The sequence below is a fragment of the Osmia bicornis genome, chromosome 16 (assembly GCF_907164935.1).
Source record: "Osmia bicornis bicornis chromosome 16, iOsmBic2.1, whole genome shotgun sequence".
In the NCBI taxonomy this organism is placed as follows: domain Eukaryota; kingdom Metazoa; phylum Arthropoda; class Insecta; order Hymenoptera; family Megachilidae; genus Osmia; species Osmia bicornis.
The window spans coordinates 5783864-5811041 of NC_060231.1; the positions used below are offsets into that span (position 1 = coordinate 5783864).

The 27178-nt window shown below is 38.6% G+C and overlaps 2 protein-coding genes across 6 annotated transcripts in view; one reads left to right on the plus strand and one right to left on the minus strand.

Annotated features, from left to right (window-relative positions):
- LOC114876654 (dynamin-like 120 kDa protein, mitochondrial) overlaps nucleotides 1-15836 on the minus strand; it is a 45906-nt gene extending 30070 nt beyond the window's left edge. For 2 of the 3 annotated variants that reach the window (XM_046289197.1, XM_046289198.1), the window contains exons 1-2: nucleotides 15233-15826; nucleotides 5353-5474 (exon numbers count right to left, since the gene is read on the minus strand). In XM_046289197.1, coding sequence (XP_046145153.1) covers nucleotides 5353-5416 — 64 coding nt within the window. In that variant the 5' untranslated portion in view covers nucleotides 5417-5474; nucleotides 15233-15826. Of the gene's footprint in view, nucleotides 1-5352; nucleotides 5475-15232 lie in introns of all 3 variants that reach the window. The other variant, XM_046289199.1, reaches the window with a different exon arrangement.
- Nucleotides 15837-16429: 593 nt separating this feature from the next.
- On the plus strand, nucleotides 16430-27031 carry LOC114876645 (Golgi integral membrane protein 4-like). 3 transcript variants are annotated; one of them, XM_029188373.2, is made up of 8 exons: nucleotides 16430-16719; nucleotides 20676-20858; nucleotides 21077-21552; nucleotides 21702-21830; nucleotides 24902-25335; nucleotides 25416-25543; nucleotides 25620-25694; nucleotides 25763-27031. In XM_029188373.2, exons 2-7 carry the CDS (start codon nucleotides 20678-20680, stop codon nucleotides 25673-25675), a joined length of 1404 nt encoding a protein of 467 aa, XP_029044206.1. In that variant the 5' UTR covers nucleotides 16430-16719; nucleotides 20676-20677; the 3' UTR covers nucleotides 25676-25694; nucleotides 25763-27031. The 3 variants fall into 3 exon arrangements, with proteins under 3 accessions (XP_029044206.1, XP_029044207.1, XP_029044208.1); XM_029188374.2 differs by lacking the exon at nucleotides 16430-16719 and adding an exon at nucleotides 16728-16885; XM_029188375.2 differs by lacking the exon at nucleotides 16430-16719 and adding an exon at nucleotides 20474-20494.
- The last annotated feature ends 147 nt before the right edge of the window (nucleotides 27032-27178 follow it).

The following is a 27178-nucleotide window of genomic DNA, read 5'->3' on the forward strand; positions in this document are numbered from 1 at the left end:
ATATCTTCAAACGAGTGATTAAATGAATATAGAATTCCTAATGAATAAGAGAATATAAATTTCTACAAACTTCTTCAGTTTTCAATAACAGAAGAAACATTGAACTGATTCAGATTCATAGGGTGTACAGAGTGTAACTGAACTCCACTGAAGTTTTTACCAGTGCAACTACAAATTTGCCAGTTAGTTAACAGAGAAAATCAGTATAACAGTATTTGAGCTGGCCGGTAGTTGATGTAAAACGTTTACGTATCCGTAAGGTGCATCGAGTGGAACGGTCTCTAACTTGCACACTCCATTTCCGGTAGACGTGGAGTTTGCACTAGACTCCACAGCTTGTAATTGGGTCATTTCGATGATACTATAACGAATATTCGATTGCTCGTCCCCTAGCTGCTCGGTAACAAATGAAAAATTCAAAAACATTCATTCAAAAGTAGTCTGAATTATTCAATGAATCATTAATCAAATATAACAATTCCAATAGTTTGCTTGTAATTAGTGTTACTGTACCAAGATTTCAATTTTTTTTTTTTATCATCAATTTGTCATCTGTCTGGTACAACTAACAGTTCACTGATGAAAGAAGATAATGAATCATTTGAATGATAATATTGAAAACGAGTTGGAGTTTATTCAAATGATGTCCAAGCCTGGCTTAAGCAATTACCACTTCTGTTTGCGTTCGCATCGTGGCAGGCGTGTTTTGCATTTCGTTTCCCTTGTTTTCTGCTCGCTGCACGTGACGCACGGTATTGTAAAACAATTTTTATCGTTTCAAAAGCCTTGCACCGTTCCACGGCTGCGTTTTATCACAATAACCTGCTTAAGGTAATCCAATGGCACAAAACTGAAACATAAAAGTACGTGTGAAAGGTGATTGGATCAAATCAGGCTTAAATTGAGCATCAATATGAATAGTTAAAATTGAAAATGAATAGGAAACATGGATCTATCACCTTCTGATACTATAAATACAATCTCTGAGCCTCTGCGTCAATTAGGATAAATGAGAAAATTGAGGTCTTCAATGTTACAGCGTCACAGTACATGGATCATCCATGTTAATTACAGTTTCTCAGTTCCTCAACAGTCAGAATGAAGAAGAAAACCGGAATCACCAGTATAAAGTTCCAAATTCAATGGAAGAATTGAGCAAGAATAAGAATAAATCAGAAAACTCCAGAGACTTGGATCCCTATTGTTATAGGGAGTCAGGAATTTGGAAAATCCTCATTTTCCTTCAATTTATTTTCTCCTCCTCCCTGGTATACCTTTTTCTCTTGATCTCGTAAACAATATTTCCGCCTCTCTCGGGTTTATTCGTCCTCGTTCGACCGGCACCCAGGGTGAAGCGAGAGGGACAAAGGGAGAGAGACAGGGTGAACCCCAAATGATTATAGAGGGAGAGACCGACGGACAGCGACCAAGAGGGATATAGCTGAAGTGGTATGAAACAGAGCAAGATGAAAGGAGGCAGAAATAAAAAAAAAAGTGAAAAGGGCGACGAGGAGGACACAATGCGGAGGAGAGAAGCGAGCTGAGTGAGAATTGAGAGAACAGAGTGCCGCTCGAGGAAAAGGAGAACGGGACAAACTTGGAGGGGATTGAAACGCACATACAGGGTGTTAAAAAGGTAGAGAAATGGGAGTGAAAGTCTTGACGGCCTCAGTTTTTAACATCCCACAGCTGCATCATTAACATTTTCAATATTAAATCTACATAGTTTTGTGGATGTAATTTTGAAGAGTAACAGAGATCAATTTTTAAATTGATTAAAAAGGTCTGAATTTTCTTTCACAAGAGGAGCATAGTGAACGCGACAAAATAAAGGGGCAGAGGTGACAAGAAAATGAAGAAAAAGGCAAACGAAGATTGATAAGAGAAGCGAAGGCCAAGAGAGGAAAGATAATGCAGTCCACACACGGTCTGCCACGCTTTCTCCTTGACGCGGTTCTATCCGGAAGTAGGGGAAGAGGGAGAGCCGTAGAATCGATAACTGCCCCTCTGCCACCGTCGAAAGGGGTCGCCGCCACCCTTCTGGCAGGGCTCTTAAAAGAGACGACAAGCTTCGAACACCAGGTCGTCCCCCAAGGGGGAAAACCGGCTGGTTGGAACACCGATGACGCCAACGATGACGATGATCGTCACACTTTCTGGTGATTTTAAAGGGACCCTCAGACTCCAGCTGAGGTCAGAGACATTCTTATTTGAACGATCCATCAATTCCTATAATTTATGTGGATCTAGAGTATTCCTTTATCTTAGTTTCCATGGAAACTTGAAAAACTTTCAAGCTCATCTAAAATTATTTAAATAAAAAATTTAATTTTTCATTTGGCTTCTGGATGTTAGATTACAATTTATGATATTATTTCCATAAATATTTTAGTTAGCTTCTTATCACAAAATTGATAACAGCTCTCTACGACGATGAAGAACACCGTCTGAACTAACACGAAACAAATGGAAATGCGAGTACAGGATTCCAATGATTTCAATTTGCACGAGAATCTATCGAGAGGATAAATCATGAATGTTCTATTTCTGTTAACAACGGCCGAGCGTGAGGAAGTAGGACGACCCAGTGTTCCTAGGTCCTGAATGATCGGTTCAACCCAGAACAGAACTTTAGACTAGCTTTCAATTAAGTTTGTGGTTATTCAATCTCGTTCTAACCTCCCTTTAAAAAAAAAGAATAAAGAAATGAATATTAAATTTCTACAATTATAGAGAAAAAATTATAAAAATCCTGACTTTCGATAAACTTAAAGATAACTAGAAATTATTCGATCTAGGGATCCCTAGAAATTATTCCACTAAATACAAGCATAGGGTATAATCCCTAGATTCCTAGGTATCCCTAGAATATGAAATCATTTCTGTTTACCATCCAAAGCATATACTCAATTTTAGTATTCAACTTTTGATAAATTAGTTACCACTGGTAACAGGAGTGTGATTAGTTCCTAGGGAATTCAGACACAGTTCATTTCTTCCGAAAAATCCAGGAAACGACAACCAGGTCAGAAGAGAGGATTGAAAGCATGGAATTATAGAAGTGTTGGCAACGATCCAACCAGAGTAACATTCCTGATCCATCAGGACAGGTACAGGGCCGAATGGTTGTTGACAATGATTGCGGGTTTCATAACTTCGCGATGGCGATCGTTAATGATCCAGTTGAATCGAACGATGAGAAATGATTTCTAGTTTAAACCTGCGGGGGATATACCACAATTACAGTGGAGAATCCGAGTAACGAATTGGCGGAACAGCGAGGTGGTTTCTTTACACCGGCGAAACGTAGTGTCTGTTCAACGAAACGTATCCTCGAATTAATAAAGATGATCATGCTAATCGGTAGAACATGGTAGCGCCTGAAAGATGCGAACTGGTGTATCGTTTCAGCGTGGCGCAGCCAGTGTGGAGCCCCGTGTAATTAAACGGGGGTTCATTGAACCCGTTTTGCGGCTGTTCCTTTTCACCACTCACCGTCTCGCCGCTTTGAAACACTAAACTATAGGTTTGCGTATCAATGATTTTCCCTTAAAACTGCATCAAGCACGCTAACCTAATATTTCATAAAACCGCAATGAAAGTCCGGCTTAAGGATGGGTAGTTAATTGAAGATTTGTTTAGGATACGTATTTCTTCAAAATTGCATCAATTGCATTGAAAATATGCCTTAAAGATAGATAAGTGATTGGAATGCCTTTGAAGTTAGGTTAGATTTAATGAAAATTGATGGGTCTTCGTGGAAACATAACCTAAGGACGAAGAACTTTTGAGATTCTTATCGTTAGAAGATGATAGTGTCTGATTACCAGATTTGACTGGAACACACTTTTTCCTTCCCAACGGTATGAAGAAACCAATTATCTGATTTCACCGAAACAAACTCCTTGATTAGCAAAACTCGTTTTGCAAGACTTTCGTGTTTCAGCTGACATCGGGATTATGAGAATTCCTTTTCTTCGTAAAATAACATAGTGACAAATATTGCGTTTGAACATTTTTGCTTTGAAAATATTTATTTTCAAAATCTTTGGAAAATATCTTCAAAGATGTCCTCAATATATTTTTAGGACTTTGTGTGGTTTGGGGAACATGGCCTCTCTCTAGTTATATCAAGAATTGTAAACAAAAAATTTACTTCCAATTTAATCCCACCCGGTATATGCCTGAATATGCTTCAAGTCACTGACAACCATGCAATTTATAACTGTTCAACGATACAGTCTATTAAAATGACAACTATAAAACTGTCCTTCGGTCTGTCAATCAATTATAATAATCCAACAATACAGGATTCGTATTTATAAGCCTACCCATCGACATAAACAAAATTGAACCAATAATTCCCCATATATTTTGAAAAATCACTAGATGACATAATCTGAAGCAAGGGAAACATCCCTGAAGGATTCTTTCTTGATTAAATATATCATTTATCTTCCTGAGCCTGTTTCTTCTTTTCAAGAAGCATTCTTCAAGATATCCGATGAATTATTTATAAAATATTCCTCCATTTCTTATCTTCATTGATTTTATCGACAGTCGGTATCTTCAGTGTTAACCTTATACATAAAGGACTCTCCTTACTTTTGTTTCTTCTTTCACCTAAACATTGGTAATACGTTATTTCCTAATTGTCCATCACGGCAATTATAAATCTTGTGTTGGAAAATGCGGAAATATGATTGAATAATTAGACTTTAATTAGCTAGGGAATTCCACCGTCACCAGTGACCACAAAAATGGCCGAGTTCAAACACCATTGGACACTGCGGTGACACGAGGTTATCTATGTGGGTGGAACCCCATGAAACGATATAATTAACTAAACATTAATATATGAAGTACATTAAGTTTTCCCTTTCTTTTTCCTGATTTCAATTGTCAGGAACTGGCAATTTAATAGGCACTTTCAAGGCCTTCGCAAGCATCGTTGTTTCACTGGCACACATTGACTGTATCTATAACCTGTCTCGCGTTATCGCGCCTTAATATCAGCCGGCTTATCGCTACTACTTGCGCTGCGTGACGCCTGCACGCATCCGCACACATGCAAACGCGGCGGCAACCTGCAACTTGCAACGCTCGGATTACATAACGCATCATTCAGAAACACGGTTGTTATGTGCACAAACTCGGTGTTTCGTAAGTAGCCGTGTATAGATTAGTTGGGTTAAAGAAACAATCCCTTTGAAATACGACATTCATCCATCTACGGTGGGATCTGTAGTATGCCATTCGAAGAATAAGGGATTCTCGTTAAAAATAAAATTACACAACGCATATGTAATGTAAAATCATTAAAAAGTAATTGTAAATGGTTTGTAGACTCACCTCTGAGTGGTGCTGGTGGAGCCCTCCTTGGGTTGTCGTCCGCAGAGGGTGTTCTTTCCCTCATGCTTTTCTATGGAACCCCTTAGAGTCACCATTTAGGCGAATCCATACACCACGTCCTCCTGAAACACATCAGAAGACCTGTCCTTCAGTATTATGGCAGGGTCAAATACGAAGTAGATCACAGGGTCAATTCTGACCCTGTTAAATTAATTTTATTTAGTTCTAATTCCATATTAAAATCTAGGGAACCCTAGATATCACAGGAGTTATGAAATATCCCTAGAGCATAGAAGTACCTCCAGAACCAACTTAAAGAAATGGAATACTATAAAAATAATCACTATTCATCTAAGAATATGAAACTGCAAAAAGTAACTAGGATTCCCCCCAAAAACTGAGACTTAAATCATCATACAATTGAAACAAATGCTTCTAGGACAGAGAATAAAATGGAATAAAAACTGAAAGTATGAAACACGCTTTGAAGAAAAATAGTTGTATAATCAAAATGAACAAATAAATTCGGAATGTTCCTAGTTCATTCGATACGCTGCTCGTTCCAATAAGCACGGAAAGTGGAGGCAGCGGATTCTGCGCGTCGAGTAATAAAAAGAGGTAGCGGAGGTCCTGGTATAATCGAGTAACAGTATCGTGCAGGTGACACGAAGTTACTAGTCACGTTCACGACGATACTTCGACGAGTATCGTGATATGCAAGCCGGTTAGAGCTTGCCAGACCTGTCCTTCTGTATCACCGAGTCCGCGTAGGAGCAGCAGTGATGCTCAAACGAAAATCTAGTTACATTCTCTATGCAGTTTGAAAACAAAAAAAAAACTAGATCAGAGATGCCCCAGGGATTCCCCTTTTCTGAGTCTATTTCTCTTACACAAATTGTAACAAGCAATGACAAACTGTATTTTGCACCTCATAGGGAATATTAATGATAAACTTTTAAATAAATGACATATGATTTTTAATTATGAGGCACTAAGCATCTAAGTCAGATAAGTTAATTGCTTTTTATTTGAACAGAAGATAATTATTTGTAGGCAACAGAAGCTCTTCAAGTATAGAACTGCCATTGCATTGTTTAAGCATCGTTTTATCTTGAGGAATCCATTCTTTTCCGATAACCACATAACCTAGAATTCCAATAATGTGCTATCCGGAATAACCGAACGTTCAGATAACCCTAGCCACGCGGTAGTTCCTACTATTCATAGTAATAATATCACTATGTATAATGTTTATACAAAAATGTTATTCTAACATTTCATAGAAAGAAGCATAAAAACCCTGTCAAACATACCAGCGCTAACTAATCTACTAATGTAAGCAAGGCCTTGGTATTTTACTAACAAATCGTTTACGTAAGTATAATAACCTATTAGCGCTAGTGTACTCTACGAGGAAGGGTGGGCGTGGACAAATTGCCGAGGCGAGCCGAACCGTGCCGAAAGTGAAAAGCAGTGGGAGGATCCTCCCCTCCACCGCTTGTTAACCGAGAAAAGACTACACTGCACGCGAGTGTACGCGCAATGAGGCCCATGGTTCTGTGTTAACACCATTGAGGCCACATTCGTTTGCGCAGTGGTTTTCAACCGTCCTGCGAGTTAAACTGCAGTGACATCGAGGATCGCAGTTCGTGTAACGATGCACGAACGGCAATTCTCCGCTGCAACTCGGATAATGGGCATAATTGCTGCAACTACCAGTCCGTTATTAGACCTGTTGCTTCTTGAGAACCGTAGAGAAAGATCTCGTGCCTCGGTGACACTGGTGCTCAATGCATCACCTCTTATAGTGCACTAAATTGTTTTAAAACAATTTATATACAACAGCTGAGTTGTCCTCTACGAGCAGCCCAAAATATTTCATGGAAATTTCACTTGGTATTGGGAGCAGGTACGATGGGGTATCCTCTTCGAGTCCAACGAAACCGCTAATCGTCCCAAAGAATATTCGATCTGCCAGCAGAAACCTGAGATACGGTAGGCGTAGACCCTGTACCGGCCACTTTGAAACGACCCTGGCTTTTCGAGGTTTGGTCCAGAGCCAAAGCAACGTGAATGCATCCTCCCCACTCGCCTCCTCTTCTTTTCCGCTCCTCTCCATGACTTCCGCCTGGGAGGATCTGCTCTAACTCACGGAATTAGAAAAGTATTTAGACGTGCACGCGGTTTCGAGGCTGGCTTCAACAGGTCAGGTGTGCGAAGAACACAGTGTCCTAGTTCGTCCTTCCCTCTCTTCAAGTAACATCTTCATCTCCTCGACTCGGTCGCCCACTTGCAAATATCATCAAATATATTTTTTACAAATATTCTCTGTACCAGTGTCCATGAAACATGTGACCTGGTGTATAATGTGCCAAGTACAAGTGAATCCAGTACACCAAGACGAAGTGGGAATGCTGAGTATCGCGCGGCATTTACCGGGTGTCTTTAACGAAAAAATCACTTTAGAACAATCGATCGGATGTACAAAGGACCACCATTTCACGTGCACTTTGTCTAAGAGGAACAAACCACCGACCCACACGGTGAGCCTGCGCTACCCCTCGGAATAGTCTGGCATTTCCAACAGGTGAAAAAGTGGAGATTCTAGTCGGGCATTCCTAAATATAGCGGTACAGCTGGGGAACCGACTAGGCGAACAGAAAATAATCACTCGTGTGTTCCACGAAAGAGGAACAAAAACGTCTACTACAAATTCTACATTGTGCGCGTCCAGTGTCCTTTTAAGATGATACTTCCTCCCATAATTAGAGGCGTACCTCCTTATCTCTGTAGCTGGGTCAAAATGGCCTGGTATCGGTGGGAGGTTGACCAAATCCACTTAACATGCTAGACGCCATCCAGAAGGGAACGGAGACGAGTCGAATCCCTATAAATCAAAGGCTGTCGAGGGATCCCAGTGTTTGCCTGGAATGTTGAAACGCGGCATTCCGGCATGGAAAAGTCTGCAGTGCACCACTATTACTGGAATCATTCCATTTTTTCCCTCCCCCCTCTACCCCTTTGGTGTTTCCGTTTTTCCTCGGCTCCTGCTCGGAGGCACACTCGAGTGGCCGCGATATCGATTAAACGTCTCGCTGAACCGGTCATCGTTGCTACTAATTAAGTAAACGTTCTCCTTCTTCTCTCTCTCGATGTCTCTTTGTCTCGAGCCCAGAGGCCAGGAAGTATCGGCGAGTCCTTGAAATCCGAACAGGCCCGTCGTTCTAGTTTCGCTCTCCGTTTGAGAACCACTGTGACTGGCACACAATATGCCGTGTGTGTCATTGGCATCATTGAATAAAACCACCTCTGACGTTTACTTTACACCGAGCTTTATTATCTGCTCAGACCGTACACCACCTTCAGGGACGGTAATTTATAAGTTCACCAGTCGATCGGATTTTCATATTAATTATGATTTCTTGACAAACATTTGCTCATCGAAAGTGGGCAATTGATATCTAATCGATCGCCTTTATATTTAACAACTATCGTTGTTAATGGACGTTTCATAATTATAACCATTATCGTGGCCACGAGGTGGACCCAGGCCATCGTAATCGATGATGAACGATCTGTTAATTGGTGGTAATCGATCTTCGATGGGTTTCTAGCCTCGAGAAGATCGGTATTTATAGAAATACCGGAGCCTTGGTGTCGAATTTAGAATTTTGGCCTTTCTATTGCTGATGTACCAGCTGATGTATAAAGAGAGAAACTGAGAAAGTGGATGAGTTAATTCTTATGGCACAGGGCTCTATAGGAGGTCTACTGTACAATTGGGTGCAACGTAGACTTATCTTGTTAAAGGATAAGTGCAAGAGCAGCCGCCCACTACTGGCCCTTAATTTTGGGAAATTCTGACTTAGGACCTCGTGTACACCCTGTGTCATAGGGACTCTAGTGTACATTTGGGTGAAACGTAGACTTATTGTAATAAAAAGTCAGTGGAAGTGAAGGAGTCACCTAACTTTGGTCCTTAGTCTTGAGAGATCCTAGGAAGAGCCTAACTTAAGTCTTCAGTCTAGAGCCTGCTGTACACTTCAGTGCAACGTAGACTTATTTTAATAAAAAGTCAGTGTAAAAGGAGGAGCCTTCCACCATGTTTCCTTAATCTTAGGAAAATCCTAGAGGGACCTAAGGATAGTCAGGGAAATCCTAGGAAAAGCCTCCTCTTGCCTAGGCTCTTGCCTAACTTAAGTCTTCAGTCTAGAGCCTGCTGTACACTTCAGTGCAACGTAGACTCATTTTAATAAAAAGTCAGTGTAAAAGGAAGAGCCATCCACCATTTTTCCCTAGGAAAAGCCTCCTATCTCCACACAAGCATTCATTCTTCAAAATGGAACAATTTGTACACGATTCAAATTTTTAATTAAAATATAGTTTGCTACTAGTAAGAAATAAATAAACAAACTAGACCATTTCTAATCAAGTGTAATGCATCACTTCCATTTCAACACATACAGCATCTCTTCCTTGATCTCGAATCAGGCACGCAAACGTGTTTTGCAAGCGAACACCATGAAGCTGGTGGTTTTGCAAGGAAAAAGTTCTCACGGAAGACATTTCACATTGTTCTCTCCAAAGAGAACCGCTTCTCTCACCCTTGCTCGTTGTCTCTCTCTCTTCCACACGAATTTCGTCAGCTTTTACCTCTTTGTCCCTCCCCCATCCTACTCGGAGGATTCAGCTACTGTGGAGCGACAAGAATGGAAGTATAAGCAGAAACAATGAGAGAAAAGAGGTAAGAGGAAAAGAGACGTCCTTTGTCCAGTGTGTCTTTCTGTTTTTCTTTTTTCAAGTATTTGCAGTAAAACCTAGCAAAATCTCATTGTCGAGAGATCTCTTTGAACCAAACGCAGAACTACCCATCGTGCCTCATGAATTTCAAGTACTATTAAGATTATTCATCCTATTTTCCTGTGTATATAGTATCGAACAAAGTGGGCTTCCCTAATAATAATTTAGAAGAACAATATATAATTTTTAATTATTAAATATTATAAAATTTTGCAAATTACTAAAAATCACGAATAAGGAATTCAAATTTTCCCGCGTGAACGTTTATACGCAAGTGGTGGGGGGCCACAGGCTCCTATACATTCCCTTGAGAAGCCATCCATGCTCGGTACTGTACAAACAACCAGAAATTGGAAGCAATGAATTAATCACGACTATAATCAAATATAAGACTACAAATTATGTCGGTACATAATGTATCTGTGATTGGTCGTTTGTCCTTCCTTTTTTTTGAATTTAAATCTGTTCGAAGGTGGAATACGTATTTTCTCCTGATCGAGATATTTCATACAGGAAAAACTTTAATTTCTACCGCAGAAAATTTCACGTGAAACGGAAGAAGCATCTCGGTTAATTTCACAGTAACGATTGACTCCTCCCCATCTCTCGCCGTGTATGGCGGCGTTCAGATTGATACGTTCTACGAAGTCTGCAACGCGCGGCTCGTTTTAATTCAAATAGACGATGACGGCAAAATCGATCCTGTCTGATGAAAGAGTCGGCCGCCGATTTGAAAGCTTTAATGGAATTCCTGTTTCCAACAAAAACACGACGGCAGGAGAAAAAAAAAGTTGGGAAATAATGCTGTAACCAGGAAAGAAGAGCTCTCGCAACGTTGAAATTTCGTTTTTAAACGAACGACCAAACTTGATGGACATCGAAATTTTTCCACTCTTCGTGTTTCAATATTCTATTAACTTAACAATCTCGAACTAATACAATAAAATCCACTAATTGAACGATTGAAAGTAACTAGATTTGTTTAGGGTGATTGGGGCGGGTTTCGAAGAACAAAAGAAATTATCGAATGAACGCGAGGCTAATGAAATCACCAAATAAATATTCCTCTCGCGTCTACATTATTCAAACATAAGGAATTACGACGGTTAAATAGAGTTAATCTAGTCACACGGATAGCTGCAAATTAATACGTCACGAATCTTGTATGCTCGCCCATAATCTAGTGTAATTAATCAATACATCATTATGTTACCGATTAATGTTAATACGATATTATTATTATTCGAATATCCGTGCATTCGCATCGTAAAAGATTCTATCGATATAAGTTTTCAAAAGGATGATTTCCTTTGCTTAATGGCGTCACTTGCGTGGGTCACGTGAACCGTGCGTGCAAAAATCCCTAGACTCGCGTTAGAAATAAATTCCCTTTCAAATTAGTAGTAACCAAATTCATGTATACAACAGTTTTTCGCTTCCGGTTTCTTTATTGGATCACTGAAACGTTAAAACGTTGATGAATGATAATTAAACGGGGACGGAACATCATGCGGAAAAGTCAATAATAAATAGCGCGGTGAAATTAATTATGAGAATGAATAATTCATGCGACTTCATTTGTGACAATTACTCGGATACGTCCAGTGAATTCTTTTGCAAATTTTCGGCTGTGATTTTGATTTTCTTTTTCAAATTATGTATGTATAATTAATTAGGAAAGGAATTTATGTCGTTGAATTATCGATTCCTTTGGTGTACATTCGAGAATCGGGATATTCTCGAAATTTCATTTATTCAAGGAAACATTCATGGAATTCAAGGAATGATCAATCCAAAGAGCAAGAAATCACGCGTCTCTCAAAGGAATCGAGTTTTCCTTCGATTCTATCGAAAATTGAATAGAAGAAAATTGCGTTTCTTGCAAGACGCACACGATGACCCCCGAAGAGACGGGGCTTTCGATTCGAATCGATTTATCGCTCTCGTATTCGCGACAGTGCTCGAGGTGTTGAATATATCGTTTCCTCGATAGCTCGTGCTTCTGTTTACATTTCCAATGCATTATCAGCATAGCGATTAGCTTATTCGCGAGCAGGCATGCGAGAAGTCCAAGCATCTGCCGTTCAAAGTAACTAATTTTACGCCAAAGAAATACTAAAACACTGAAAACGTTCAATTTTCTAAAAATAAATATTTATACTTAGCAATGATACATTTTTGTATTTGCGTAACTAGTTTAGGATACAACCCATAATGATTGCTAGTAACTTCCTCATTGTCAGAGGCTCTTTAGAATTTCATTAGAAACTAGATGACAATGTCCTAGAAGTACTTTAATTTATAATAGTGTATTTTCTGAGAATTTTCATTAATTTTATATTTCAAGTTTGCTGCAATTACCAGTTTTATTACTAGAATAGTTTCTAGTAACTTTTAGTTTGCTTACTGTTTATAAGAAAAAGATGTAAATTAAAACCAAGCAATATCAGGGAATTGTGTATAATATCTGAATTACGTGAAAAGAAAAGGTTGTTGATCTCTTATTATGTTGTTCAAAAATTCCCCTAGATAGTGTCTTAAGTTTACGCGCCCTTATCAAGCTAAGTGGGTACGGTTTCGCCAAAAGATCGGTTACCGTGTGCTGTTGGCAACAAATAAACGGATGAAGATGAGTGGACTTAAAAGTACAGAAAGAGTGCGAGATTTAAAAGTACGGACAAGTATGAGAGCAGTCGATAATGTTCGTTGGGCATAAAGGGACGGAAATGTCCCTAAAATACGCCGCCCTCATTTGGAGGTGAAGGATGCGAAACGCATTTGTTAACGTCCAAATTCTGGGAAACAGTTTATGTTATGTTACGCGCCCTTATTGAGTGCCCACGTTATAACTGTACTTCGACAATTTAAGCAAATTCTTTTTAGTCGTACCATTTTTCTAATGGCCGATTTAACTGAGAACTAGGGTTATTTACCTAGCTTTTACATAGTAGTATACTATCAGCGCATATGTCCAACAATTCGAGGAGTTTGGAATTGAACGATATCGATCTTTCATCTTTTACTCTTCTTCGAGACATCGAACATCGCTTTCCGTTTAGGGAGATTTTTCGAAGCACTAAAATAGGGATAAATACGAAATCGTTTTCTAATGTTATCCGGCACACGATTTAACTCTCTAAACAGATGACAATCGACGATTTTCAAGATGTTTCATTTATAGAGCTTCCTCGAGATCCACATAAATTTAAATAAATTATAGGGACTTATACGGTCGAGTAACCTTGTGGCGCGAAAATTCAAATATGAATAACAACGAGAGCAATTGCGACAAGGAAAAGTAGATTATTCTTATTGACCCGTTAAAAAACTTATTAACTTTAAATTTCAATTGCCATTGGGAAATGATAAAAAGGAAAATGTGTAAGATACGTGGAGCTTTTTAAAAGAAATATGGCGGATCGAAAATCTGTTGCTCGGGACGTTACACGTCACTAACGCAACGCACAGGCTACCACACGACCGTTACTCCCTATTTGCTTAATGAGTTAAGGACGCCAGTGAAAAATGGCGTCTAATCGCCTTTGAATTCTATCACGATTCTGCATGCGGTGTTACGTAAGTCGGCTATCAATTTCATAGATTTCCGAAGTGACGTGTATCATCGTCACCAGTCGTTTTTCATCGAGTACCGTTGGAAAAATCACGCGACACTTCGACTAACCTAGTCAACTGAACGTCCACTCGCCACCATTTCAAATCTCTTTTCGTCAAATACTGTTTCCTTCCTACAGATTAATGTACATTTAATAACAATATCATTATTACTATATCTACATTGGATATAATGTAATATACTGTTCCATTCCCACAGCTCAACGTACAATTAATAACAATATCATTATTACTATATCATTTACTATTAAATTAAACGAACCATTCTTCGCCAGAAAACTTGATTTCCGGTTCAACCATTCGAATCGGTATAAAAATTAAATACATAATAACAATAATCGAATGGTCGGTAGAAACTTCCTGTTTGTGCCGTCTTCCGTTTTCCTATAGATGCTTATAGATTATCATAGTCGTGATTGAAGGTTGTTATAATTTCACGCGTCACCAATTTACTTTTCCATCGTGTCGAAGCTCCGCGAGGAGGAGGAGGAGAAGGAGGAGGCGCGTATCGGTAAAACGGTTTCCACACTACCGGGCTTCGTAGCTCGAGTTTCGAAACCGAGACTCCGTTTTGGGGGAAAACGTTCGAATTACCAATTTTAACCGGCCTGTCCCGCGGTTTTCATTTCCATCGAACAACCCTACGTGCCAGCAACGCGTACGGATGCGTGCACACGGAGGAATCTATGGCTTCGAGACGGCCGGAAATGGGAAATGCGTTGGACGGTCGAACTGCGGTCGAATCGGAAACCCTTTTCGTCGGACTTTCATCGTTTCCGTCGGAACGAGCCACCATGTTAGCGTTGCCTCGAGCCGCCTTTATTGCGCAGCGACCACGTCGAAAAGAATCACCTCGCTAAATGCAAGCTCCTTCCTTATCGTTCGGCGACAGGGAGAAAAATACGTCCGCGAAAAATATCTCCATCTACAATTGTGCATTATCGGTCGGAGAGCAACGGCCTCGTTACGCCGTCGACTTTCGTCCGCTCGTGAACAAATTCTCGCCGCGATTTTGCTGCGAATCGATATCCAACTATTTCTCTCGGCAGCCAGCACGAAAGCGGCTACGGTTACTCGCTGAGAGAAAATCTTTCGGCTTTCGAAATTCGTTTGGTAGCTGCGTGAAAATTGTTTGCAACTAACAATGTAATTTATCGTTGTAAGCTAAACATTGAGAACGAACTGATCCGAGTATTTACATGGTTAAATAGAGGAACTAGCGTATATAGAACGAAGGGGACAAAACATAAAGTACGATAGATGATCGCAAATAGGAAATCACGATTTCGACCCGTTTCCGGGCCGACCTTCGTACCATCTGCGGTACATAAACAAGTACAGAGGGGCTATCGTGGTAATGGGTCGTACGATACTGAGATCGTCCAGTAAAGCCGGAATGGCGTTAAAAGTGTGGAGAAAAAAAAAGAAGTACGCAAGTCGTACTAACAGCATCTCCTTGGCGGCTGAGCTCGTGAGGTACATCACGCTGGTGGCGGCACAGCAGTCACGGTCACAGTCACGTAAGCTTTGTACAACGGCCACGATGAACACAAGTAACGAAACACTCATCACTGTCACCAGCCTTGCCCGTTTTTGGCAGTGGACGACGAAACGGAGAGTCCAGGAGCCGTGCGCGTCCGTAATTCACAGAGGGCAAAGAAAAAACTGAATAATTCCTTCGCCGTCCCCGTTCCGCCTGCTCGTCCTTTAACTGCGAGAACCACGGAACACTTCGATCCAAAAATGAGAATTAATGCACTTATTCTAGCACCCGGAAGATAGACCGACACACAAGAGACGGCACTGAGCCACTGCCGTACAGGCAGAGCCGATAGGAGGAGGAGAGCAGCACGCTCCTGGCTCGTACGATTTTAACCTCGCTAGTAGTGATTCGATGCAACCGAGTTTCTTGACTGAGCGGCCGATCCTCACCGAGCCGTGCCCCGCGAGACGCCACTGGTGCCAACCGTTTTCAGCTTCCCGCGCATGTCACTAGGCGCATCAATGGCGGCGCTCCATGCTTACTTGCTTCGCATACCGGGCGCTATTCAAAATTGATCAAGCATCGAATTTATTTATGAAATCAATTATTAATTCTTCACTTTCTATTTCCTCTGCATTCTAAACAATTATAAGAAATTTATGTAATGAGAAATTTTAAGTATACATGAAAGTAAAAGTAAATTTCTATACTGTACTGACTATGCGCTATTTTTTTATTAATATTTAAATTAGAATTGTGTTCCTCTTTGATTATTACTGAGGAATAATCACATCTTGTCTTTGAACTGATACATTTATATAAGGTTGAAAATAATTCATTCGGCATGTACAGAAGAACCTTACGTTATCATATTATCGACATTTTTAAATAAATATTCGAACTGTATAAAAAAAATAACAACCATTCTCATTTCACTTACTTAAAAGCTTAAAACTACCGCAGTTTCCATAATTGTTTCTATTCGGTCAATTCTTCCATCCCGCCTTGAAGAGAAAGCTAACGGCCAGTTCAAGAATCCTCTTCAGACGTTAGGGATAATTTTTTATCATAAGTTGGTGACAAAAAATCACACATTGGTCAGCCGCCGAAGTGGCGCCACGCGATTGGTCGACGCTCAACTCGTTCAATGGCGTGGCAGTCACAGGTGCAATGGAAGGGGAATCCTAGAGCGTCCAACTGCAACATCAAGTCTCTGCTTTTCCATACGAGTCCTAACCTGTCGGTTGTGCTTAGTCTCGATCACAACATCGATTTTATACGAAAAGTAGTCTCGTGGAAAATACTAGATCGTGTGTGAAAATTCCGTCTGGCTGGCCGGACGATCGCGTCGCGACGTTTGCTTTTTGCGGTGCGCCATTATTCACAAGACAACGCTCGGGGACGCGACGATGACGGAAAGCTGAGAGTACAGTGCTCGTATCGTGCATGAGGTAGGATCATCTTTGACACGTAATTTCAACAAGTGCGGTGTTATTTTGTAAATCTGATGATGGATACGCGTGAAACATCATTTTTAACCTGTTTGTGATTATCATACAGATTTTGAATATTGTTTCGTTAAGTGGTGACTGGTAAAACAAACAAGTTCTGAAATTGGTAAATTTTATTGAATTTCTACTTTAAATATAGAATAACAATAGTAGAAGCAAATATCAATTTTAAAGAACACTTTATAAGGAGATTACGGTCTTTTAAATTTGTGTATTTTGATGTCATATTTTTTATGCGGCAATTAGAATTAATGTACACAAAGGGGATTGCTGACGAATAGTGTGCAATCAATTGCGCGTGTTATTTAATAATCGTGTGCCATAACTCCCGCTCAGACGAGTAAATATTTGAAAGTACCCGTTGGATCCGTTTATCGCAAATATACGTAATATTTTTTTCTCGAAACGTATAATGAATTTTGCAAATGACTTCTAATTGTAAATCAAGATTTACATCAAATCGTAATGCCAACGTTTGCCCCAGGGCCCGCAAATTTGAAAGACGGCACTGTGTATACATTTACCGAATTAAGGCATTTAATGTAACATGTGCATTTCGTAACGAGGTTATGATCCGGGAAGTTATGCCATTAGTAATACTTTCCTGAATAACAGTCGTAATAAATTATATTTACCAAACTGTATAATAATATTTATATTAATATTCATTAAGTATTATCTCTTTTTTCATTAAACTGTCCTTTTTTACATGCCGACTTCTCAGTGTTTGTAAACAGAGCATGTATTTTTATGACAATGATTCATCGCGTATAGTAAATTAAAATAAAATGCAGTAATTGCACCCTGAATTTTCCACACTGCATTTATGGTCTTAAACACCATGTCGCTCATTGTAAACCGGTTTCGCGGCGGCCTTCAGAGAACTCTATCGAATCGACGATAAAATTATCGCTTTCATCAATTTTTACAGTATGTTGGGTATTTTGCAAGCATTGCTAAGAATATAGTCGAACCATAAACGCATCGTCGCATTGTAAATACATTGTATATACAATACTACGCCTGGTTAAGCTTCCCGAGGGAGACTGCCAATGTAGGGGAGGAGGCTTCAAATATATAAGCGCCTGTGACCCTCCCACCACTCGCGCATAAACGTTTACGCGCGAAAATTTGATTTGATATTTATTTTATTATTCATATCTCTTAATTATATACTAAATATAATAATTAAAAATATTATTTTTCTCTTATTATTATCTATATCATCTAATACCATTATCTATAACGCCATTTTCTCTAAGGAAAACTATTTTACTCGGTACTGTATATTAATTAAATTTTTCATTTTTATTGTAATATATATTTGAAATTATCAAGTGGAGTAAAATTGGAATGGGACAATTTGGGTGTTTCCCTTGTTAGCAGTCTAAATGAGATATGCCTAATCGTGGCTACGGTACTGTTAGAACGCTCCCAATACGGAGGACAATAGGGACACACGTATACACGTGCACGAAAGCGGTATCCCATCGCGCGTGCTCGAAAGTGTCAGTGAACTCAAATACACCCGCTAGGTAACCAACAACGCCGTCCCACTCGAATTTTTCCCCAAAGCGTTCGCCGCACACACTCGCTGGGATATCGTCACTCTGAGCAAACATCCCTGGTAATTCGCCTGGCTAGCAAGGACGAACGAGCCGTGGATGAACCATACCGGGCGGATGTAATTTCCGTTCACGCAGATCCGAGCGAAATGCAACGATAAAAGCGGCCTATCGTAATTACCGGTGTTCAATTTCAGGCGTTCACCTCTGCTCGCGTTACTTCGTCTATCTGGATACATTGGCACATCTGGGGCTAATGACATGTAGGGCGCAAACATTAATTTAACCGAATTTAGTCATTATAGTCATCCCATCATGATTCTATAGGGTTATTATGGAGTATATTGAATGGGGTAGTTTGTAATTGGGTCTAAGTAAGTGCCTGTGGATTAAAGATAAAATTGCAAAATAAGTATTAAAGGCTTTGTAGTGACTATAAGAGCTTATAATGACATTAGCATAGGTATATACTTTGACTATAAGATGACTATTAGTGTAATAGTCATCAGTATAGTAATAAATTGCTTGATATCATGATTGCAGGTTGACTATAAGGTGACTATAAAGGACTATTTATGATGACTACCAGATACCTATAACTACATAATTATTGAGCATGTATCAGGATTATATTGATGACTATAAAGTGACTATAAAACTAATGATCTACCACGAAGTGACTACAGTGTACAACTATACACTGTCAATATTATCGACCGAGTAAATCCCTAGGTTAAATCCTTACCCTAGGGTACTAAATTACCGAAAAACCGAATGTTAAACCGATTGATTAATATTCTAACCAGTATAAACCAAATTTAATTCCCCTTAATAATTCAGCGTGAGCTATGACGAGATTTCCCTGGGTCCCGTTTTAAATGTACCACATAAATCCAGTCGAGTTCTCATAAATTCACCATCGTGAAAACAGAAATTGCTGGTTGCACGTGGTATAGCAGAAAATATAGATGATTTAATAAACTGCAATGCTATCGAAGAATATTATTGTTGTTTGAAAAATGAACAAACAAGGAAAACACGAATGGTGATAATTTTTAAAAACGTTCAAAATGGCGGCCTTCCTGTATATGTATAGAAGCAATCGCGATAAATGGACATCAAGAATTTATAAGGCTCTTCCGCGATAAATTATCCATCGATCGGTACTTCGTTGAAAGTTGAGGGTCGCAGCGACCATAAACACCTAGGGTGAAAAAGTGGGCGGATCGATTGTAATGATAGAAAATATATGATTACCCTTTAGAACGATAAAACTTAGCAAATTGAAACAATCGAGAATATCCGATGCGATCCTTGAGTATCCTTGAAGACAGTTTCACCGACCGACACGATCTGATTCCTCATCTAAGTTGCCCTAGATTCCACTTCGTTAGAATGGTTAGACTAGGTCACAGTTTTTAAAATCCTTTCTAAGTTTCCCAAGAAATCCAAAACGATTCATTCTGCCACATTGTGGGAATGAAATTCTGTTTCCATAAGCAAGGAATTGCAGCAACGAGTGTGTTATTTAATCCTGCGAACGGATCTCAAGCTTTTCTCTGTTACCAAGCTTCGCGTTTATGTTTCCTTCTCTACCTGTGTCCTTGTGATCCATCTACGTTACACCCGTGTGTCCCCGCTTAACCGCAGGTAATACGGTGTATCCAGTTTCTAGAATAAAATATCAAAGAGCCAGGGATGCGAAACGTAACGCGGAATGCCTTTCGTCCAGGGATCATTTCGTTTGGTTGCTTTCTAAAATTCTATAAGTTCAATGAAATTGATGAAATTCCAAATTCTCATTTGTTAAATGCAACAGGTTCTGTTTTGAACGATTAGATGATATAAGCAACTATGCTGCATTTACGTGAAAAATGATTATACGATTCATCGCAATCATCGACTTTCACTCGTTGAACAGCAGGCTGCGATGGTGTGCTGTAAATTGCTTTCCTGTTCGAGCCTCTCACCCCTTGACCTTATTCTTCGTTTTCACTTCGTTGCGCGGTCGAACAAAAGGACCACTCGTGTGTTCGTTTTATAATTCCTTATTTTGCGAATGTTCCTTTCTTCATTTAGGTTATGCATAATTTAGGCTTCCTTTAGTTCAGAGGAAATGTAGGGGAAGGAGTGTTCTACCATTTTTCTAGGTTAGGATCTTCCTGGTTTTCATAAGACCCTAACACTAATGCTTAGCTTAAATAAGCTTATGTTGCACCCTACTGTACATTATCAATGGAATCTGTGACTCCAGTGAAGTTATATAAGTGGACTGCGCTGAATTCTGATTTCGATGCCAAAGAAATAAAATTTATTCCATTCTGTTTACAGAGATGAGCGGTTCTCGACTTGGCAGGGGCCGGGGTGGTCGCCTGGCCGTGTATGGGGGTTGTGCTGTGGTGGTTATTCTCCTGGTGTTCCTTTACAGAGCTGCCACTTCAGAGATGGCCAGGCTTCGAGAACTTCATGTACAATGTGCTCATCAACAAGAGGCACTTGCTGCTCAGCTTCAAGGTATCAGTCCAGACTTGCTTCACCCCATGGATTAAGATTCTTGTTAGAGCAATTACCGAATAGAGCTTCATTGCATTGTCTCTGAAGCACTTAATATCATCTGCTACCTAATTAAACTCAAATATACTATCTTTGTCTTTTGAGGTGTCTCTGATTCAACTAAGTTCTTTGTAAAATTCATTCAGATACATTAATAAGTCTCTTCCATTGTCTTTCAGTGATATTCGAGTACAAAGTGCGATTAGAAAAGTCCTTAGCCGAGGAGAAGAGTTCGAATGCAGCTGTGAAACAGGAACTTCAGCAACGTGCCTCTCGTGAAAAGTCTCTCAGAGATAAGGACAGCATAGAGGCGATGCAGAGGTTCAATTCCCTTCAGCAAACGTACAAGCTCCTTCAGACGGAGCACCAAGATCTGCAGGATGAGTGTAAGAAACGTGAAAAGCAGGCGTTGGAGGATACAAACAGATTAGAGGCGACTCTTCGTGAACTCCGTAGTCGGATCAGACAGGCACGAGAGGACAAAGAGAAGGCATTGGAGCATTTGAAGACCAAGTTCTTGGAGCTGGATACAGAAAAGACCAGGCTAGAGGAAAAGTACAATGACGTACTAAAGAACAGTGGTAATACTGATAGTACCATTGATCACCTGAGGAAGGAAGTGATGCAGCTGAAGCGTGAACTGGAACAGGCTAAGGTATTTAGAGAGCTAATGCCAGTCTTTGGTGCCTAGATAACTATACTGTCCCTAGGGAGTTCTATACCACCATTTGTTCCCTATGGAATATTACTATGCTCAACAATGTAGAAAATACTTACTTTTATTTCCTTTTTTCTTTTGTTCAGAAATCAAGCAAGGCTAGAAACCTTAATCCAAGCGTGGAGAGTCCGCAATCCATGCAGAAAACGGATCAGCAGAAGTCTGGATCGCCAGGGAACCTGGAACAACCGGTCGGTCCGTCGCAACAGCAACAGGTAAGTCCACCGAACAACGACGATAAGAATCCGCAGCCCTTACACGCGCCCCTCGCTCACCACGCGATCGGAGACCCTTTGCAATCGAACGAGCAAAGATTAAACGAAGAAACGAACGACGTCGACGTTCAGTTCGCTCAGAAGAACGGGAATATCGTTCCTGTCGGCCCGAACGAGGCGAAAGACGGAGAAGTATTGCAAAGACCTGTAGATGTATTAGAACAACCGCAAGAGAAACGGTACCAGAAGGTAGACAATGATCAGACGTCGACCAATAAGCCGGCAGGTTACATTGTAACCGAAAGAGGAAAAGCTGAGGACAATACTGAGAATGTTAAGTCCTTTGCTACTGTTGGTAGTAATAAATTGCTGCAAACCTCTGAGAAAGTTGAGAAAAAGCTGGAGAAGGTCCAGGATAAAGCAGATGGGATTCTCAGTCACATTTTGAGAATGATTTGACGAATAAGATGGGGCAATGATTTGTACTAAAAGAAAGTGCTTTTTAATCTAAACACCCAGGATGTATGTTTAAATATGAAACTTCATTGCTTTGCCATTGAATTATCGATGACTGAATATACCCTAGCTCAGGTTCTAACTGTGATTCCTTTTAAAACGACCCGTTTGATGTGTTGTGAAAATGAAAAAAAGAAATCCTGGCTCGTGGAGATTCCAAATAAGTGCCTTTAAATACTTCAGTTGTTTGCGCTTTCTCGGGATCAGAGTCTCTTTCTGTGTAACCTTCCTGGTAATATTCACACATGCACGTAATTTGCATGGTTTGTAATGGGTGATGTAGATAGATGGACTTTTCTAATTGATTTGGACAAGTTGAAGGCACTCCGTAGAATCATTAGCAGATCATTGTAGATTCAACGATGGTTTATGGAAATTGTTAATGTAATGATAGAGAATATGAAAAATATTTTTCTCCTATTACATCAAAATTAATAGAAATATTTAGATTTTGTTTCTGTTCCCTTCAAATGCACTTAACGTTATACAGCTCCTTGGTTTTTATTTATTTCTCTCTAGAAATATATTTTAAATACTATACACTAATGATAATAAGGATCAATTTTATCTAAAATGTGTATAATATGATAAATGTGGAAGTAAGATAAAATTGTTGCATAATACCCTTATTTTTGCCAATATTAGGAGAACTACATGATAAGAACAAGATATCTGTATAGAAGTATTTTAAATGGTATAATTAAGATCAGAATTTTGTCTTCATATTGAAACGAGAGATCCACTAACACTTTTCTATTTATATTATTTTGATGGTCACAGGTGTACTAGGTCTTGTAACATTTATTTTTTACATGGACTTTTTTTTAACTGAGATGTTGGAAGTGCAATATTTTAGATACTTTGTGCAGCAAACGAACAAATATTTGCAATGACTGTTGGTTCAAATGTAAAGTACTATTTTTTTTTTTTTTTATATATACATTTATATTGTTATATTTAGTAAAATATTTCTATGAAATGGAATGTATTAGGCTGTCAAATGTTATAATTAAGCTTTTTTAATAAATTTTTAATGCACTTTTAGTATCTGTGATTCAATTGAAGGTCCCAAATGCATTGATTTGTATTAAAATTTTAATCAGTTGACAGCCTAATACAATTGAGAAGCTTTTCGAAAGGTTTTCCTGAAACAATTTAACAAAGAAATTAGTAATGTACATGTAGCTTGCAAACCGTATTGAATGTGCCTGTATGTTTGTGTTAATCAATGCATTAATAAACTGTTATTATTTTGATCTGCTTGCATTATTTCTGGCACCCTTGCACACTACCTAACTAAACTGATATGCTTCCATTATTACTAGTTTGCTGTATCAATTGAAATTTCCTTATATTCTTGAGAACAAATTAAGAGCAGTTGATTAGAGCTTTTCGGCTAATTAGTTTTAATAGATTTTCTTTTCTCTATTGGTGGAACAGTAGTTTAATCAAAAGGGGGTGGAAATGATTAAGATTTATAATAGTTACAGAACATCTTTCTTAAATTTATTTAATAATATTTATTGTAAAATGTTTCTCTAAAAATTTTATTACTTTCATCATTTTTCTTATTTTTCTGAACGATCTTAGTAAACGAGAGGTTAATGAAAAACTTTGCTGATTAATGTAGAATATACAAGTAGGAAATTAATTTAAACTTTGCGCTTACGCTTTTTCGTCCAGTAAATTGCTTCCCAGTAATTTGATCCTATACTGTTCGCATTAGAATGCTGTTGCTTTTTAAATTATTTAAAAATTATAATCGAATTTTTTGAGTACAAAAGAAATATAATTTTCACCTCTAGTTACTGGAAATTAAAAAAATTTTAATTTTCTACCTTTAAACAGCATGCTTTACGCAATTATTTTTTAATTATGCGCTTTTATAGTTTCAAAAATAATTTTTCAAAGTGCAGTATCGAGTAAAATAAGCTTCTCTAGAGAAAATGACGTTACAGAGAAAGTAGGAGTTTTCAAAGTCTTCATTTTGACAATATTAATATTTAAAAATGATTTAAAAGGAAAATAATATAATTTTTATTCATCAAATATTATAAAATTTAGTATATAATTACGAAATATGAATATTAAAGTAAATATCAATTCAAAATCTCCCGCGTTCATACGTAAGGAGTGGGAGGCTCTGGACGTATATATAGGAGGGTCCTCCTCTGCACGTAGTCAGTCACCCCGGGACTGCCCATGGGGTAGGACGGGATCCCGGGCAGGGGAAGCTTAGGGGGAGGCCCGGGAACCTGGAGCCCCATGGGTAGACAAAAAGGGGATAGAGTATTATGATCGGTATATAACTATAAATTACAATCGGAAAATGATTTTTTTTTTTTCGAGAAAATTATATCTTAAGGAAGGTAAGTAATCTAAAATGTTAATATGAGATAATTAAAAGAAGAAAATCAATTGAGATTCAAATCTAAAGCATAAAAAATGAATTTATGGCTAAATGAATAAAAACTAAATATCTGAGATATGTTTGTCTGGCAGTTAGAGTATGCGTTAATTTTCGAAAGAACCATCGAGAAAATAAACATTTTCAGAGTACTGCGACCACCAGCTCGATGAAGCCAATTCCAGCCATGAAACTGGAGACTTCAACACCAGCGAGCAGTGGAAATCCAGTATCCACGGCTCTCGATAAGCCTCATCCTCTCGTAAAACCGGCCTCAAAGGCCAAACTTCCGGTTGGTGTACCACCGATTCCGGTGATGATCGATCAGAAGCTGGAGAATCGTGAAGAGAAGAGGAACGACCAAGAAGTGGCCAGAAAGAAGAAAGAGGAGCCTAAGAAAATCGAAAATCCAGAGAGCAAGGAGCACGAGGTTGAAAACGGCAATCTAGAACCGCCGTTTCCGGTGGTGTCCGGCAGAAGAGGGGAGGAGCTGCCTGCGGAAAGGAGGGGAAACAGGTGGTTCAACGTTGGACCAGGCGTACAGGAAATTGGCGACGAATTGAATCACATTCGACTTCCTGGGTACTATTTTCATTACTTGGTTAAATTTTATTTTTTATTTTTTAACGGAAAAAATAAAATGGTTGTTGATCAACTTTCAGCCTAGACGATGGTGCAGAACGAAATGCCGAAGCAGGTGATGATCAATACGAAGGCGTTGATTATGATAAAGAACCCCAGCAGAAGAACAGTGATTTGCAATTGGTTGAGGGTGAAGACGAAGGCGAAGGTATAAAGTCAACGATTACTATTTTCCATAACAAATAAATATCGAATTTTCTTGAATTTTTCTTTTCATTTTTCAGATGAAGAAGATCAAGTAGACTATCCTCATAATTTAAAACAGGAGAAACGTGAATGAAGAATCATTTTTAGAAAAGGTAATCAGAAATAATAAAGAAAGCTTTCTTTCACTTATCAGTATTATTTAACACGATTTTGTTTTCAGATTTCAATGGTTTTAAGAAATATGAGGCTCATTTAAGAGAAAAGCAATGGTCGTTTGTTGATTGGAAGTAAAAGTTCTAATGGGCTAATCTAATCACTGACATTAATTTATCAAGAGAAAAAGAAAGAAGAAGGATGCACCATATTTCTTGTTTTTCTTCATTTTTCAAAACAAGACGCCTCCGTATGAGGAGCTAGCCAAATGGTGTAGATAGTTGATAATCTATACAGATGCTATTTAAGTGCCACTGCTCGACCAACGAGCAAATTCTATTTTTTATAAAGAGATTTGTCGACTGGTTTGAGCAGAGGATCGATAAAAGAAACAGACTGTATTTTTCTAGAATTAATTCTAAGATAGAAAAGATATGTATTAGAATTTCCACAATCAGAGGAAAACTTGGTGAAAGGATTCATACTTTCATTGGCAGACGTCGTTTTAAAGCTCTTAATCTATTTAAAGAAGTGTCTAAAAATTGATAGACAAACGTATTTGAGGTGTGAACAAAAATGGGATATAAATATTGGCGTAATTAAGAGGCCAGTCCACAAGAGAGAAGGTCCATCCTCAATTTAATTATGCCAATGGATATAAACTATTTAAAGAACCATTACTTAATAATTTTTTAATTATAGAATTAGTGGATTCATTAGTCAGAACAGTATTTTACTTTAGAATATATATTAAATGCGGTATTTTATATCGATATAAGTTTTTATTGAATCATCATATATTTTTATATCTATACAGTTTTATAAAAGAAACTTAAACGTTTATTATGTAAGTACTTCTGAATTTCTATTTTCTCTCTGTTACTTTGTCAATTATAAATATTGTAATGTACGGTATCGAGCAAATTAGGTTTCACTAGGAAAGTCCACATATTAATGATTCATATTCTGCCAGTGAAAGGATCGATCATTCTTTCCTTCAACGAGACACGTAAGCGGAATTTGTGACTTAAAGCACTAATTACTTAAGCGTTAACTGTGAAAGTTTCCAAAATAGGAACAATCAACTGGTTGTTCTAATCGAAACCGTGCAATATGATCGGTGCAAAGGTACACGTGATTTATTTATTGCCTACTGGTCGTCGTTCAGGCGCTAACAATCAAGACTTAATTGAATGAAAGAAACTACTTTAAGGAATTTACTACGAGTATAGATTAATATTTGTTATGACCATAGATATCTACTTATACATTGACACAGAGAGAAGTGATTCACCTGTACATAAAATTCTTTTCGTAATAAAAACAATCAAAAATCTTTGTATTCTTATTCATTCTTCATTCCTTGTTCCTTAAATTATTATCATTATTCATATTTTGTCATTTGTTTAATACTGTACAATTTAAAACACTAAATATTAGAAAGTATTCTGCAACCTCTATTCCATTCGGTTTTTAAATTTTA